This window comes from Dendropsophus ebraccatus, chromosome 8 (genome assembly GCF_027789765.1).
Source record: "Dendropsophus ebraccatus isolate aDenEbr1 chromosome 8, aDenEbr1.pat, whole genome shotgun sequence".
Classification (NCBI taxonomy): Eukaryota; Metazoa; Chordata; class Amphibia; order Anura; family Hylidae; genus Dendropsophus; species Dendropsophus ebraccatus.
Window position 1 is genome coordinate 14496719 of NC_091461.1, and position 18447 is coordinate 14515165.

The 18447-nt window shown below is 45.4% G+C and overlaps 1 protein-coding gene across 1 annotated transcript; it reads right to left on the minus strand.

Annotated features, from left to right (window-relative positions):
- Positions 1-467: 467 nt before the first annotated feature.
- LOC138799966 (transient receptor potential cation channel subfamily V member 6-like) lies at positions 468-17981 on the minus strand. Its single transcript, XM_069981771.1, has 15 exons — positions 17919-17981; positions 11837-11934; positions 11462-11584; positions 10624-10764; positions 9282-9380; positions 9025-9197; positions 8797-8943; positions 8379-8591; positions 8105-8191; positions 7407-7483; positions 6073-6238; positions 5680-5746; positions 3898-4166; positions 3646-3752; positions 468-702 (listed from the first exon to the last, which is right to left on the minus strand). Exons 1-15 carry the CDS (start codon positions 17960-17962, stop codon positions 468-470), a joined length of 2046 nt encoding a protein of 681 aa, XP_069837872.1. The 5' UTR covers positions 17963-17981.
- Between the last annotated feature and the right edge of the window lie 466 nt (positions 17982-18447).

Below are 18447 nucleotides of genomic sequence, written 5' to 3' on the forward strand. Positions count from 1 at the left end.
TTCCTCGAATTACCCTTTCTGTACTGATTGCCTATCCTGTTGCTGACATTGTCTCACCTGAATCTAAACCCACTTGCCCTGATTGACCACGCTGCTATCTTATGTCTGACACTCTGCTGATTCTCTCATTGATGACTCAGCTTGCTGACTATGTTCATGCTTTTCAGCGCTGCTCCGCTCCCTGTGGCTCCACCCCAGCTCCAGAGGAAAAGATGGATCCAATCCTTGAAAACTGGGAGAAGTTTCCCAGGATTGGATCCAGCTTTTTCCCAGCATCCTGGGAGGAGCGGCAGAGAGCGGAGCAACGGTGAAAGGCCGGCAGATTGATGAGCGGAGCGCAGACCAAACAAAGCACTTGGCTTGGTTTAGATGAGCACTCATCTCTAATCATATGGATTGCCAGTGTTGTGTTATGTGTCTTATTTCAAACCAAAGTGAAGCATATTTATTGGAAATAAAGTTTATTACTAAATAAAATAGATTTCCTGCTCATCGTTGCCCTGTAACTGTTCAATTGTTGCTCTGCGAAGGATCTGCCACCCTTGGCTGGATCGTCTCTGAGCTGTGGTGTGTCCATTTTCTCTGTTATCCCCATTGGTTGAAGTTGTCGAATTCTTCCGCACATTCTGTGCATCCTGGGATGTACTAATATTTGGTGACACAACCATTATGCCCGGTTCTTCCTGGTGTTCTTTCTGTATACTGAAAAAAGAAATAGTAGGGAGGATCTGTCAGCTCTCCTGTAGGGTGTAGTAGAGGATGTGTCCTGTGTAGTGTAGTATAGAGGAGGTGTCCTGTAGGGTGTAGTAGAGGATGTGTCCTGTGTAGTGTAGTAAAGAGGATCTGTCCTGTGTGGTGTAGTATAGAGGAGGTGTCCTGTGTGGTATAGAGGATGTGTCCTGTGCAGTGTAGTATAGAGGAAGTGTCCTGTGTGGTGTAGTAGAGTGGAGGTGTCCTGTGTGGTGTAGTATAGAGGATGTGTCCTGTGTGGTGTAGTATAGAGGAGGTGTCCTGTGTGATGTGGTGTAGTATAGAGGAGGTGTCCTGTGTGGTGTAGTATAGAGGAGGTGTACTGTGTGGTCAGTGGCGGTCTTTGGCACCAAGCACCCCAAGCGATCGCTTGGGGCCCCCAACATCCAGGGGGGCCTCCAAGCCCGCTCTTGTGCTCAAGACCGCTGGACAGGGCCGCTGCCCCGCTCGCTGCTGCCATTCTGAACTGTAACTATGAGCACTCGTAATGAGCGCTCATAGTTACATGCAGCAGCAGCACTGACAGGGCGGGAGACATTGGCTCCCTTCCTGTCAGTCACTCTTGTGGCCGCAGGAAGTGTTTTCCCTGCGGTCACAAGTGGCAGCTTTGTCCTTGTGGTGCCGGCGCTCCAGTGACATCACTGGAGCATCGGCGCCAGGACAAGGGGAGTGCGGCCTCTTGTTATCGCAGGGAAAACCCTTCCTGCGGCCACAAGAGTGAAGAGGAGAGGAGACGCCCGGACCCAGGTGAGTATAAGTGTTTGTTTTATTGTGTTATATACTATATAGGAGGCGGAGCACACAGAGGTCTGTTTAACTGGGGGAGCGCACATTCGGGGTCTATATAAATGGGGGGGAGCACACATGGGGGCTATATAACAGGGAGAGCACACAGGGGGGCTATAGACTACTGGGGCTTCACAGAGGGGTCTATATACTACAGGGGGCAGCACACAGGGGGTCTATATACTACTTGGGGCAGCAGAATGGGGTCTATATACAACTAGGAGAGCACACAGGAGGTCTATATCCAAGTGGGGGAGCACACAGGGGGGCTATATACTACTGGGGGAGCACACAGGGGTCTATATACTACTGGTGGGGCACACAGGGGGTCTATATACTACTGGGGGAACATACAGGGGGTCTATATACTACTTGTGAGGCACAGAGGAGGTCTATATATAACTGGGGGAGCACACAGGGGTATGTATACTACTGGGGCAGCACACAAGGGGTCTATATAATACTGGTGGGGCACACAGGGGGTCTATATACTACTGGGGGAACTACACAGGGGGTTTATATACTACTGGAGGAGCACACAGGGGTCTATATCCAAGTGGGGGAGCACACAGGAGGTCTATATCCAAGTGGGGGAGCACACAGGGGGGCTAAATACCCCTGAGGGAGCACACAGGGGGCCTATATACTAGTGGGGGAGCACACAGGGGGTATATACAACTGGGGGCAGCACACAGGGGGTCTTTATACAACTGGGGCAGCACACAGGAGGTCTATATACTTCTGGGGGAGCAGACGGGGGGCTATATATAACTGTGGGAACACACAGGGGTCTATATACTACTGGGGGAAGCAAACAAGGGGTATATACTACTGGGGGCAGGACACAAGGGGTATATACTATTGGGGGCAGCACACAAGGAGTATATATTACTGGCGGTAGCGCACAAGGGGTATATACTACTGGGGGCAACACACAGCGGTCTATTGTTTTGGATTGCGTGTCGAGGGGGGGCCAGACATAACTTCGCTTGGGGCCCCAGAAATGCCAAGACCGCCCCTGTGTGTGGTATAGTATAGAGGATGTGTCCTGTGTGGTGTAGTATAAAGGAGGTGTCCTGGGTGATGTAGTATAGAGGATGTGTCCTGTGTGGTGTAGTAGAGAGGAGGTGTCCTGTGTGGTGTAGTATAGAGGAGGTGTCCTGTGTGGTATAGTATAGAGGAGGTGTCCTGTGTGGTGTAGTAGAGAGGATGTGTCCTGTGTGATGTAGTAGAGAGGAGGTGTCCTGTGTGGTGTAGTATAGAGGAGGTGTCCTGTGTGGTGTAGTAGAGAGGAGGTGTCCTGTATGGTGTAGCACAGAGGATGCGTCCTGTGTGGTGTAGTAGAGAGGAGGTGTCCTGTGTGGTGTAGTATAGAGGAGATGCCCTGTGTGGTGTAGTATAGAGGATGTGTCCTGTGTGGTGTAGTATAGAGGAGGTGTCCTGTGTGGTGTAGTATATAGAGGAGGTGTCCTGTGGGATGTAGTATATAGAGGAGGTGTCCTGTGGGGTGTAGTATAGAGGATGTGTCCTGTGTGGTGCAGTATAGAGGATGTGCCCTGTGTGGTGTAGTAGAGAGGAGGTGTCCTGTGTGGTGTAGTATAGAGGAGGTGTCCTGTGTGGTGCAGTATAGAGGAGGTGTCCTGTGTGGTGCAGTATAGAGGATGGTGTCCTGTGTGGTGCAGTATAGAGGAGGTGTCCTGTGTGGTGTAGTATAGAGGAGGTGTCCTGTGTGGTGTAGTATAGAGGATGGTGTCCTGTGTGGTGCAGTATAGAGGATGTGCCCTGTGTGGTGCAGTAGAGAGGAGGTGTCCTGTGTGGTGCAGTATAGAGGATGTGTCCTGTGTTATGTAGTATAAAGAGGAGGTGTCCTGTGGGGTGTAGTATAGAGGATGTGTCCTGTGTTATGTAGTATATAGAGGAGGTGTCCTGTGTGGTGTAGTATAGAGGAGGTGTCCTGTGTGGTGCAGTATAGAGGATGTGCCCTGTGTGGTGCAGTATAGAGGATGTGCCCTGTGTGGTGCAGTGTAGAGGAGGTGTCCTGTGGGGTGTAGTAGAGAGGAGGTGTCCTGTGTGGTGCAGTGTAGAGGATCTGTCTATGAATGGACTCACCATAAATACCACCGGTTTTCAAGCCCGTATTCAGCTCCACAAATGCCAAGACGAGGCCAGAAGCAACGTGGTAGCTTACTTTCCAACATAACCGTGGTTGCTGCCAGCTGTAATGTATAAAAGCAGATCAGTCGATGTCTCACTCATGACTGGGAGTAACAACTATTATATACACCAATGTTTTCTTACACTTGGCTACCTGGCCAATATTGATCAAGTAAAGTGCAGAGACAGTCTATCATTTCCACTGACCTGAGCCCTCCAGAGCTCATCTCTCTCCTGGGCCACCCTCCAGTGTGTGTCTGCCATCATAGCAATCAATAGACTCATCATCAGGAGGTTGGAAATTAAAGTGAAGAAAAAATAAACTATGTTAAAAATGAGCGGGAAGTCGACGGAGTAGTTTGCCGGTGAGTTGATGACATTGATGAAAAGCTGATAGGTGCTGTACAGAGACAAGGCGTAGCTGTAAAATACTCCCAACTGTGATTGGTCCTGGGTCTGGAATTCTATATAGAAAGCTACAATGGGAATAGAAGACACAAGTATTAGGATGAGTATTGAATTTTGAAAAAGTGCCTGATTTTCACTTTGTAATCTTCTACCAATGACCATTGGAGATCCTGAGGATCCTAAATGCTTAGAGACCTTGAATTTACCATTTATATTAATAATGTTCCAGGTTTTACTCCAGGACTGTAACTGGCTTCATTTCTCATAATTCTGCTGCTTAGTGCTGAAATAAATTTGATCGGTTCAAAATTTTTAGAAAAAATTCATCCCAATTTTTTTGATCCACTCCAGGTTTCCATGAGCCACCAGGATTTCATGCATCGGAGATATACGCTGGTCGAATACTCATCTGATTTCTGCTCTTGACGATCATCTTCCTGGCCTGGCCACTGACTAAAGTGGAGTGCGGGTAACTATTCTATCAAAAGCCCCTACTGAGACAAGATCCAGCCAAGCCTCCTGTGACATCAGGGGATATGGAGCTGGGGACAAAACACGTTGGGGGACATTTACTACTGAGTCTAGGGGCCATATTACACAGCCCTATCACTAATGTAAACAAGCGACCATCTACTAGATTGGCACTTGCTTACTGAGCCTATTACATGGCTCGATAATCATGCAGCAAGGGCTGCATGGACATCGTTACTGATGTCCATGCAGCTCTTGCTTTAAAAGTGTAAAATAATAAAGTTTAAACATACCTCACCATGATCCTCTGTGTCGTCCTAGCTTCTGCCCACAGTCACCGGAGAAATTTCCGTCTCTGAAGTGAGTGACAGACCGCTCAGCCAATCACTGGCTGCAGCGTTTCCTTCTTGGCCAGTGATTGGCTGAGCAGCCTGTCACTTCAGAGAACGGTTCTGAAGCTCCAGTGGTGGCAACGTGGACAGGTATGTCTAAACTATATTATTATTTTTTTACAGTCATCAGCTGTCGGTCGCACATCACTCTTACACGTGAAATAAACGACACAACCAGCTGATGATCGTTTTCATCAGCTGAACGTTGTTTATATTACACAGAGCGATTATCTGCCAAGTCGGTCTGTTTTTTACCCAGCCGAATAGGACTGATTTAAAGAAATAATTATTCATAAATTTGTCAATAGAGTATTCTCAAAAAATTGCACAAACAAATTCAACTGGTGCTGACCAGACGTAGGCCTGCACCGGTTTGTGCAACTTTTTAAAAAGTCGTAAATGATAAATTGGGCACAAATCCTGGTTGATGACAAATTTTTGGGTGAATAATCCAAACAGGTAGAAGAAAAAAAAAAGTCACATCCTAAAAAATATTCACCTGTGAATACTGGTTCATAAATAGAACTGGGCAAAAATAAGCAAAAAATTCAATTGTTCATCCAAAAATAGGCACAAATTCTATTGATAAATTCCCCCTATTGTGCAGTAGTTCTCTTTTAAACTTGTGAAGTTTAAACTATATCATAAAAAACCACACTTAATTTAAATACATTTTCTTATACCGGAATACCCGTTCTTCAATGATGGTTGTTATTACCTGTGCCAAATCCTATAATGACGACCACCATAAGCCAGAAAAACCTCAAGAGATCTCCAAACATCATCTAAAATGAAAAAAAAAAATAAAAAAATCTTTAAATGTATTGACCAAAGGCTATAAACAAGAGGATAACAGGCCTGAGCCCATCTTGGTTGTTGGAGTATGTTCACACTATGGATATTTCCATCAGCCCAATCTTGGAAAATCTGGGAGGGGCCCTACAGTCTTTATAATAAGACTATACCTGCCACATTAGGCTTCACTATGGACAGAAATATGGATGTAAATCAATTTCATCATTTTAAAATTTCTGGTCCTTGAGATTCCATGTTTCTAAGCAAAAACCTAGAATGTTCTAAGAGGTCCCTTTTCTATATCACAACCACTTACTTTGTGTATCATGACAGTGAAAGGGCCAAGCATCTGAAATCCACGTGCAAAATACATAGCATAGCACCAGCCAAACACCAAAGCCAAGGACATGGGGATGACTTCTCCTCTAGAGTTTGTGAGCCTCAGGGCCAATGTAAGAAGTACCGAGCAGGAGAAGAAAACTCTGTATTAACAAGTGAGAAGAACAATAAAAACAGTAACTTTGGAAATGTATCTATTTGATAGGTCTCCTTTGCTGGGTCCTAACTGCAGCTCACAGTATTCAAATCCCCCCAGGACTTACAGTAAGGCCATCAGACATTCACTCCTGTTTGACAGATCTCTTGCGAAATGTGGACAGGGAAAGATCTGTCAATCAGGACTGGTGACTATGATGATAAAACAGAATCCCACTGCCAGATGTAATTACAACTTTGATTAATCTAAAATTGCGCATTTTTCGAGAGAGAATCATCAATTGTTGTGAGAGTAGGAAACTAGTGACCAGTTGCTTTAAGTTTATTATGATAATTTTATTATGATCAATATGAATTATAGAATAGAAAAATAAAGAGGTCAACAGCTAAATACGAACGTGGAGAGAAAGGAGCTGCTATACCTCACACCTATGGCTGACACTAATGCAACTCGGCTACATTTAAAAACCAACGCCAGGATATTGGTATATGATTTGATCAAACCATATTGCCCCATGTACCACGTGCAGGTCCCCTGGCCCACATAAGTGCCTACACTAAAACAACAGTGTCGGTCAGCGACCGCCAACCCCGCAAGGCAAGTGACAACAGGAAAGGGGGGGGGCAGGACCAAACCCAACGGTTCACCCTTTTCTGAGTGGCTAGCACTCCTTTTTGTAAGACCCATGTGACCCCAATTAGCAGGAAGCACATGTGAACATATGGTAAGTACCTCCTCTTTCTCCAATTCTACCTTCTGGTGGTTTGGCGAGAAGTAACACCTTGTTCACACTTGTGTTGCTTGGCGGCCGCCTTCTACGCCGGCGGCGCCAGCGGGTGTGAGGGGGGCCCTGTGGGTTCTGTCCTGTGAAAGTGGGGTTGCAGGGCTATTCTGAGGCCCCTTTCCCAGTTGTTGCTTGCTGTGCGGGGTTGGCGGTTGCTGACCGACACAGTGTTGGTTTAGTGTAGGGACTTATGTGGTCCAGAAGACCTGCACACAGTACATGAGGCAATGTGGTTATATCAAATGAATACCAACATCCTGGCATTGGTTTTTAAATGTAGCCAAGAGGCATTAGTGTCAGCCATGGGTGTGAGCTGCAGCAGCTCCTTTTTCTCTAGTTTTATATTATATAGCTAAATATAAATACTTACAGAATAAAATGGAAGATTCCCCCTGAAACTGTGTCTTTGAGTAAGGAGATACTTCGTGTTCTCACTAGCACAGGGATCTAGGAACAGTAAAATCATCAAAACTCTGATCTAATAATGTCCAGTATTAGATTGTTGATCTTAGATTAAACCAGTGTAAAGTATACTTCTGAGTGCCCTCTAGTGGTGGCTGTGAACGCCAGAATTTTATCAAATTTTATCATTAAACTTTGTAGTTATAGACGATTTGCAGTATAAAACTAAATAAATCATCACAAGATAAATAATTTCGGATATAATCAAAAAATAGGAAGCCAGTTATATAATTATGTCAATAAGAGATTAAATGTAGTGGGTGCTCCTGCTCCTCCACACAGTGTGGACCTCCAACAACAGCTGGATCTCTCTTACCACCAGTCCAATGTAGTGGTGCTCAGCCAAATAGCATTCATGAATCTCCAACGATAACAAAGAGCAGCGGCACTCACCAAATGCACACATACGTATGTGAGCCGGGAAGAAGCGCGGACAGCGTGAAACAGTTGTCGCTCTAGTCTATTGGAATGCACTTGGTCTATGTCTGTTACCTGACCTGAAATAAAGCATCTGTGTACATTCGGTGGGTGCCGATGCTGTTCGGTATTGTTGGAGAATTATAAGCAGAAGTAGAATAGATACCATATCAGCTAAGATGTAATCACCTCTATGAGTAACATCACCAACGCCCCAATAACTGAGATAATTTCACCAACTAATCTGAGCTCATCCATTGGCGTATTGTAAGATTCCTAGAAAGAAAAAAAAAGGGAAAGACAAACAATATGTAAGCACCTGAGTTGATAATAATAAAAAAAACACCCAACTATTCTAACTTTTTGCCCCAATCCATCCCCCATTATTTTTATTTATTTTTTTATATTCAAATTTTTTCCTACTGTAATCTAAAATTTCATTAAAAAAAAGAGTCAATCTTACCAGTAGGCTGACTTCTACCATAACAGTAATATCCCGGGGATTTGATGACCGGTTATGTGGAGCCGTGAGAGGACGATTAGCACAGCACAAAGAGACACAGGTCATATACAACACATACATTGCAGCCAGAAGCCAGAAATATGGCCGTCCAAACCTCTGCCACTTCTCATCAATAAGCTCTTTCACTGGAGAGATGTCCAGAATCCGGCGGGCCTGGCAAAATAATGCCACAAACATGTTTGGGTATCCTACATGGAGTAAACCCTACATATCCAAATAACTATTCTACATATCTAAATAACTATTATATATTGTGGTGCAAGATAGTTTCCAAATCTATAAGAGCAAAATCAAACGGCAAAAATATAAAAAATAAACAAACAAAAAGAAACACCATAAAGAGCATTGTCTTCTTTACCTCCGCCTTTCGAGAGGTGACAATGAGATGGAGAACCGAACATGGAGTCCCCCAGGAGTCAATCTCAGTCAGATCATACAGGGTGTAGGTAGCTGGACCCATTAACTGCACTGTCTTGACTCCCTTTTTGAGGAGATGCTGGAACATCTACAGATAAGGGACAAAAGTAAGGTAAATTATAAGCGATATCCAGAAACAGCCTCCAAATAGTGATGTACAATCACTTACAACAACGTTTCCTTCAGCGGCAGCCATCTTGAAGGGAGTGAGACCCTGATCATTTGTGATTTGGTCCAAACTTGGGACAACCAGTTTAGTGTCTAGAGAGAGAAGGAGGTCATACATATGGCAGGACCTGGACATGTTGGGCTGGAGGGTCAGAATGTGAAGGACAGTGTTTCCTGTAAAGAGGAACCGGTCAGTTAGCAAGAAAATAAACACGTTTTATCATCGGACAAGAGGCTCGTAGACTAATAGACGCTCACCGCAGCAGTCCTGAGCCCGAAGGTTTGCCCCATTCTCTACAAGCAACTTGACGATTTCTGAGTTTCCAACACAAGCTGCGAAGCTTAAAATATGTTCCCCTAAAAAGAAAATGTAAAAACATATCAATGATTATGTAAATGTGGTGTGGAGAAGATGACGACCGGCACTAGCTGATATTGGGAACACTAAATCAGGACGTATGGGACAGGAGATTGCGGCTGTAAGCGATAGTGTCCTTACCACTGAGTTGCGGTGCAGAGGCAAAGCAGAGGAGAGCAAATGTCAATGTAAAGAAATAGAGTCTCACACTCACCAACTTCACAGATGCAGGTGGTTTATTGCAGACACATCGGAGCTGGTGCAGCGGGGAGAGGGAAGGTGGAGAGGCAGGTGCGTTCACAGGGGAGCAACAATGTTTCACGCCTGCTACGGCGCTTCGTCGGGCTCGGAACCTCTCCACCTTCCCTCTCCCCGCTGCACCAGCTCCGATGTGTCTGCAATAAACCACCTGCATCTGTGAAGTTGGTGAGTGCGAGACTCTATTTCTTTACATTGACATATCAATGATTATACTGCAAATTCTGAAGTCAGAACAATAGCTTTTAGTCTAGGGCTTCATGGCATTACAAAGTTACCCAAGAAGTAAATAAAATTGTGGTAAAACCATAATTTTAGTATTTTCCAAAAAAAGAAAACAGTTGCAATTTTCAAAAAAATTTTAACAAAATAGTAAATATGCTGTCCTTGTAACATTGATGATTCTCCAATCGCTCTCTTGTAAAAAAAAAAAAAAAAAAAGGGGGGGGGGGGAGGGGATTGGGGCCTTGAGCCGCATTCCTTCCACATTACCTGCTATGTGAAAAAGTCACCTCTAAAGTTGTTTTTCACTTTAGAAAACCCCTTCTTGTTCGAAGGGTCGCCTAAATATAGGTGGATAGCAAATTCCAACTGCCTCGAATCCCAGTTCTCAGCTGTTTTCTATGTGGGAACTTAGCAGTAAGTGTTGAATTTTCCAACAGCACCACCACAGGCAATGTTAAGTATTACACACTGCCAATTCAATTCTTGTCTGGTCATGCAGAACAGGACAATTTAGAACTTTTCAGATTTTGATTCTCATCCTTCATAAGCCCATAAAGCAGTCTTCTTGTTTGCCATGATATGAATGCCTAACTGTACTGATGAAGATTTAGTTTAGTATATCAGACTGCTATAAAGTAAATATCCCAGAATCCACCGCTGCAGAGTATGCTCTGTAGAGATACTGAAGCAGCATGGGGCTAGAGGGATAGGTGAACTCAGAGCCAAAAAAAACCACATTAAGAGGGTGAACTATTTTACCAAAGTAGAAGAGGCCATGAGGCTTCTGGGTGAAGAAACTACCGGTCGCCCTTGGAGAAGAGACGTCAGCCCCTCTCTGTATGAGCATCTTGACGAAATTCATGTTTTGATTGACGGCAGCGATGTGAAGAGCTGTCTGCCCTGTGGACAAAGAGCAATAAGAAAAGACGAGACTGCAGCTTAATATTCTGCTTTTCACTGCAAGCATAGTGTAATAGGCCAAGCCAACGCCCCCAACCAACGTCAGCTGGGAACAGGGCTCAGATCCATCGGCCTTGAATGATAGATGTTTTCTTGCTTGTGTATAGGGAGCGGTGAATAAGAGTCCTATTCCCAATCAATTATACAACTCTGTGGTAAGGTAACCATGGTCTGAATTCTGTAAAATAACTATGCAAAAAGAGTCTGTGGAGCCTCATTTAAGAGTCTTAAAACACAGGATTAGCCAGATATTCCTCCGGGAAAGCCCCAGCTAAGAGGTGGCTCCTGTATGGAGACCATCAAAACCATCATATTAAGTGGTCCTTCCAGTTAATGTCCAACTCAATTTATAAGTCTATGGATACAAAATGGAGGAAATACCAAAGCCAAAGATCCATCCATCAGTGGGGAGTAGGATACTAGCTAGGCAGGAGCAATGCCTAGTAGACCACCATCACGAAATGATCATTCATCTCAGGAAGGCCAGCTAAAGTAGACAGGGTAGGCTGCTAGTAAAAGTGCTCAACACAGTGAAAACCTAGGTTCATTGCCCCCAGAAAATACAAATATACATAAAGAGCCTCATTTACGAGTCTCAAAACATGGGACTAGCCAGATGTCCCTGCAGGATATCTACCTTGGTAGATCTCAGAAGTCATGGGGAGGTTGAGCAGGTATGGAGCCTCAGTTAGTAGAATTTCTGCCACTTCCAGGTTGTCGTATTGGGCTGCCATGTGCAGAGCTGTTTCACCTAAAGCACCTGATAAAATAGAGCACACAAAGTATTTAGTGCAGTCATGGTAGATAACTAGTGCTTTGTGTTTTTTGGGGTAGAGACTCACAAAAAACAAGAGATGATCCAGTGATCATTCATTAAGTTATGGCTGCCAGATACAAAACCATGTAATAGCTTAGTATACTAAAGCACATCTTCAGGATGAGGGCCATGTACTTGTGTAGGTAGATTTTATGTTAGGATGCACACTCTTTCATACACAAGAATAGAACTTGCCTCTCTGGAAGGGGTCACATCTGTCTGATGATAGAATCTCCCTCAGAAGCTCCACATCGTTCTCTTTTGCAGCTCGAAGAATGGGCATTTCCCTGATCCTAAAATGACAAAATATGATAAATGATAAAACAGTAAAGAGGTAAAGCAGATCCTCAGGGGTGTGGCCTCAAGCTCCTTAGAGCCAATGCAATTTGTATAGTTGTATAGTCAGGTCTCTCAAATGCAAACACGGGCTTGGCACTAAGGAGCCTATTCCACGGAGCGATAATCGGTGGAATAGAGAAAACGATCAGCTGATGATCGTGTCATCGGCTCATCATTTATTTAGGCCCAAACCTAAAATTTTGGTCACCCACCACGCATCGCGGTGCGGTGCGCGGCAGGTGATCGACGATTCAAGCAGCATACATTACCTAGCAGGGCTTCCCCTCCGCTCTGTCTTCATCCTGGTCCCGCACAGCAGCAGCTTCGGTGCCGCCACTCCGGAGTTGATGCTGCAAGCGGGACCGGGATGAAGACGGAGAGGAGGAGAAGCCCTGCTAGGTAATGTATGCTGAAAGGGCTGCAAGGACATTGGTAACGATGTCCCTGCAGCCCTCGCTAAATGATCATCAGGTCGTGGAATAGCAGATTGGCGGTCGTATACATTATTGGCCCGTGGAATAGGGCCCTAAGAACCAACAGTTAATCACATCATAGGAGGTGCTCTGCCATGGTCACACACAATCAATCCCGAAAATAGTTGTCAGTAGCGGCACTCACCAGCTGTATGCAAGACGCTTTATTCCACAAGGCAGGTGGAATTTTGTTAACAAAATCCCCCCCACCCAAAAAAAAAAAAAAAAAAGATTAACCTTATCACACTCCCCTGGTGTCTTTTTCCATGTCTTCAGCTGCCGCCAGCCTACTTAGGCAATCACTGACTGAGAGACAGTGCCACAGCCAGTCATTGATTGGCTGAGCAGGCAGTCACTCTCGAGACGCAAGAGTGACAGCCTGCTCAGATTGGTCAGCGTTAAAACAGAACACAGACAAAACAACAAACGACTTCAAGACTAAGCTGGAAGACAAAAAGAGGAACAAGTTCTTCCGAGACACCGAAGATTACCTGCGAGACCAGGTTTACAAATGGCAAGAAACCCTACCTCCTCGCCACCGCTCCAATAGACAACCACAGTACTCATCAGAGGACCAGGCATCCTCAAGCTCGGGTAGCGATCTTGGATCATACCGAGGCAGAGTGTTCCATGGCCCAAGGAACCGCAACCGCCAGGGTAACCGCACCAACCAGGCCACTTCCAGAGGACACCAATCCAGGATGCAGACCCGTTCCCAGGTAGGAACCGAACCTCTTGTCTATAACATTTCTTCTAAGACTTTATCACCAGCCGAGATGTCTCTCCTACAGAAGGGACTCTCATTTTGTCCCACACCACGATTTGATAGCTTCAAGCTCGATCAAGAACTTTTCCGGTTTTTCCGGACACTGCGCTTGAGAGCTCACTTTGACAAAATACCTACAGACACCGCAAGACCAACACCAACAGGGATGTTCACCCTGAAGGGTGTCGGACTTCGCAATCGCAGCTCTTACAACCCACCCAGGACCCACCACCCCATTGAAACATACATCTCCCTAGTTCAAAGAGATATTAACCAAACCATAGCCAAGATACGCAAAGGAAATTACCGTCTACAAAACAATTTCCCCCACACTGAACGCATCGCACTTGACACATTAGCCAAAAACAAAGATCTTATCATTAAACCAGCAGACAAGGGCGGGGCCATTGTAGTCTTAGACCGCTCCTATTACATCTCCGAGATTCAAACACAACTCAATGACACAAATACATACAAGGCCATTGACAGGGACCCCACCCCACAGATATCCCGGGACATCCAATCCATCCTAGATAGGTTTATCCAATCTAAAACCATCGACAACCACCTACAAGAGTTCCTTACCAACAACAACCCAGTGACCCCGGTGTTCTACACCCTACCCAAAATTCACAAAAACCTCCAGAAACCACCAGGTCGCCCCATCGTGGCCTCTACCGACTCCATCCTATCACCTCTGGCCATATTTGTGGAAAAAATCCTGACTCCCCTAGTCAGACAAACACGGTCTTTCCTGTTAGACACATCTGACTTTCTGACCCACCTCAACGAAGCCAGCCCCGTCCCCCCTGACAGTATCCTTGTGACCCTTGATGTTTGCAGTTTGTACACATGCATCCCACACAACGACGGCATTACTGCCACCAGTATACTCCTCAATAACGACAATACATTAACACAATCCCAAAAGGACTTTTGCCTTGAACTTCTCCGTATCATTTTAACCAAAAACTTCTTTCTGTTTGGTGACCAGTACTATATACAGACGGCTGGCACCGCGATGGGCTCTAACGTGGCACCTCCATATGCTAACGCATTCATGGCCAACTTTGAGAATACAGTCATCTACACACACCACCTGACACACCACATCAAACTCTGGAAGAGATTCATTGACGACATCTTCTGCATCTGGACAGGCACTCTAGACACATTACTAGAGTTCTTTAATGACATCAACCGCCACACACCAGGACTTAATTTCACTATGCATCATGATAACTCGACCATCAGCTTCTTGGATACACAGGTCATCAAGGATGACACTGGTAGACTCACCACTGACCTTTATGTCAAACCCACCGACAGGAACAGCCTCCTACACTTCTCTAGCTGTCACCCACGATCGGTTAAGAATTCCCTACCCAAATCCCAATTTTGCAGGGTTAATCGCATTGTTACTGACACCACTACTAGACAGACACGACTGGATGAGATGTCCAGTAAGTTCACCAATAGAGGCTACCCGTGTCACACGACCGACCATACTAGGATCGACTTTACGAACAGACGGAGTAGATCAGAAACTAAACGGATAGCATTTGTCAACACTTACCATCCCTTCTCACCCCTCATCCAACAAAACATCAGACGACATTGGAACATCCTGACTCAGGCTTATCCTGATATCATGGAATTCCAGAACCCACCACTCATGTGTCATAAAAGATCACCAAACCTTCGTGACCGCCTAGTACGGGCTGACATAGGACCTACCAATAGAATAAACAAACAGACCTTTCTAGCAACACAAAAAAGAGGCACCTTCCCCTGTCTCCACTGTCACCAATGTTCCAATATCACCAAGGGTTCCTATGCTACTCACCCCCACACAGGCAAGAAATTCAAAATCAATGGCTTCCACACATGCGATAGCAGCTATGTTGTCTATCTCATCAAGTGCCCCTGTGGCCTGGGTTACGTCGGTGAAACCACCCAGCATATAAGAGACCGCATCTCACAACATAAATCAACCATCAGATGCGCCCGCACTCTGCTACCCATACCAGCTCATTTTATCTCAGCCAAACACAATATTTCCCAACTGCGCTACCAGGTACTTGAACAGATCCCCTCGGCACGCCGAGGTGGCAATCGGATCCATAGACTGAAGGAACGAGAGGCCTACTGGATCCACACTTTGGGAACACTGGAACCTAGTGGACTCAACAGAGAATACGAACTTCTGTACAATTAAATTATAACGAGTCTACCTTGACCCTAATGTATCCATCAACACCTTTATTTTAACATGATATTTCTTTATTTCAACATTATATATCTTTATGCTTAGGTTTTACCTAGGATATGATATGCTGTGTGTCATCACAATCCTGCTGTTTGACTTTATTAACACCTTTATACCTCCTCACAGGTGTGACCCTTGCCCGCTCCCGCGACTGACAGGTAGTATGAACAGTGCATAGCCTGACAGCCCCTCTGCTATTCCCCCTTTTTTCCCCCCCCTTCTTTTTTCCCCCTTTTTCCCCCCCCTTTTTTTCCCCTAAGCACTCTTATTGCTCCCCATTTACACCTCCCCCTCCTTAGTACATGCATTATCCCATATATGTATCCCATCCATAGCACCGTCCTACCCATCTTGGTTACATCTCCCCGTCCCTACTGGTGTTTACATACTCAGGCCACTAGTACCATATTCCACCTCTCTTTATCCTTGCACCTCACACCGCATCCGTCTCTCTCCCCTTACTCCGCCCGATTCCGCCCACCACACCAGTATCATGGGTCTTCCCCGCCCCCTATATCAGTATCATGGAGCGTCATCGCTCACGCCCCGCCCCGGCCCCATGGCATGTATTGTCCCCTGCCATCCAGCGCGTCCGCCCCATCCCCACCCCATTCCGCCCACCACATCAGTATCATGTATCTTCCCCGCCCCCTACATCAGCATCATGGAGCGTCATCGCTCACGCTCCTCCCCGGCCCCATGGCATGGATTGTCCCCTGCCATCCAGCGCGTCCGCCCCATCCCCACCCCATTCCGCCCACCTTATCCACATTATGGAGCGCTATCCTATCACGCTCCTCCACGGCCGCACGTCACCCAGTCCCGCCTCCCACTCACTGCGCATGCGCCGCGCGTATAAATAGCGGCCCGGCGCAGCGATACCGCGTCATCCACCCGCGACCCAGCTTCGCAGAACTACGCTCCTCACCATATCTATGCCTAGGTAACTAAATCTCCTCCCTCTCATCCTCCCCTACCACAGTGGCTAGCATTGCTTACCTTCCTCTTTCCTCTTCAGCTGTATTATCCGGTGCCTCACCTCACACACCACGTGTGGAACCCTACATCTCGCCCGGAACTACTCCTCTAGGGTAAATATTAACCCCAGCTCCACACACTAATGCATTCGTCCTCTCCCCGATATTCAATATACCTTATTCCCCTCAGCAGGCGCAGCCTTGCCAACCAAGCTCCATCCTCCACCCCTGTTGACATCCACTTCCAGGTATTCCTCTTCCTCCATATATCCCCCCCCCCCCCCCCTGTGTGTTCCCCTCTTCTTCCTCTGGACTATAGTACTCTGACTTTGCACTGTTCTACTCCGTACTAACATTACTAGATAACAATACGCTTGTATGTATGTATATATGACTAATTTTGTGCATATGTTTTTTCTGTAGCCATGGATTACACCATTACTCTCTCTACTCATCCTTAAGCCTAGAAACTCCTCTGAATCCATTAGTTGTTTTTTGTACCCTGCCTATATACTCCGTATCTCATGTATTATTGCTTATCTACTATGTTACCTTGGGGTTTCCTCCCCACATCCCTTGTACCATGTACACCACTGCTACCATTACTTGTGTATCATGTCTACCCTGATTTTGTACTATAACTTCATGTTGATCTTTGTATTTCATATTCATAGACTCCTTGAGAAAGGTGCATTCACCGAAACGTCGGGATATGTCTGTGTTCACCTTTGTTACGCAATAAATGATGCACAAAAGCACTTGCAATTAATTACCCAAGACTACATTGTCCTTATTTCCATATTTTGGAACCGGTGGATTACTATCTATACTAGATTTACTCCTTTCCACCTTCATACACTACTGAGTGATACTCCTTTCTCTACAAATTGTATAAGCCTGCTCAGCTAATCACTGACCGCAATGCTGTCCCTCCTCACTCTGCCGAGTGTGACAGCCCAATCAGCCAATCACTGACTGACTGAGAAGGGAGAGCACCACAGCTGGTGATTGGCTGGGCCGGTGGTAACTCTTGTGTCTTAAGAGTGACAGCCCGCTCAGCCAATCACTGGCTGTGGCACTGTCCCTGAGGCTAGAGGCGGCTGAAGACACTGAAGAGGACAAGAAAGTATAGAGTTAGGGTTCAGTTTGGATAATTTGCAAAAAAAAAATATTTTAAAGATTCTTTTATATTTTATCATTTTTTTCCTTTTCTACCTCCTATACAGTACAACAATCTCTTTTATTGTGGGTGGAGCATAGCAAAACTAGAGGCAATCTGCATGAAGGGAAGGTGACAACCGGCATGCCTATGATTCAGGTTTGGACATTGGATGTCACTGTTTCGTTCCGGACTCCAGCTTCTCTTTAAACTCTCCACTATTTAGGTGGAGTTACATTGTACAATCAGAGAGTGATCCCATGATGTTCTCCGCACCCCTTCATTGACTGATACCTTCTTTGTTGTAGCAGGTCTGTGCTCACATCCTCATCCATCATGTCCAAGCCTCCAACATGGAAGCAGAAGTCTTGTGCGGATTTCCACTTCATTTTCATATTACATCTAAAATATTGTAAAATAAAAACAATGCATATGAAACTTTGATTTTTTTTTATTTGTTATTTTTATTTTATTATTTTAAGAAATCAACAGTTAGGCTATGTTTACACTTTTTTTAGCTCAGTTTAAAATGACGTCCGTCATTTCGAGTCTAAAATGACGGACGTCATTTAGCAGCCTGGCCTCCCCTAAGTGCAGGGGCGGCTGTTTGTACATTATCCTAGTTTGGTTACTAATTGGGCTTTGGGTGCGGCTGAATTGAAAAGTCCATTGAATTTAATAGTAAAAACAGAAAAAGAACGGTGACAAAGAAAAACTGTGTGTGAACAACTAAAAAAAAAATGTCCGCTGTTTGCAAAAGACGTCCGAAAATAATGATCACGTCCACGGCAAAAACGTGCATTGGACGCCCGTCTCTCCATTG

Excerpts from the sequence above, each read along its gene's own strand:
- LOC138799966 (XM_069981771.1), bottom strand. The coding sequence starts at position 17,962 with ATGATGGATGAGGATGTGAGCACAGACCTGCTACAACAAAGAAG. Across the intron at positions 11,585-11,836 it reads ATGTGACCCCTTCCAGAGAG|GTGCTTTAGGTGAAACAGCT; the intron begins GCAAGTTCTATT and ends CTATTTTATCAG. Across the intron at positions 8,192-8,378 it reads TGGTAGAAGTCAGCCTACTG|GAATCTTACAATACGCCAAT; the intron begins GTAAGATTGACT and ends TTTTCTTTCTAG.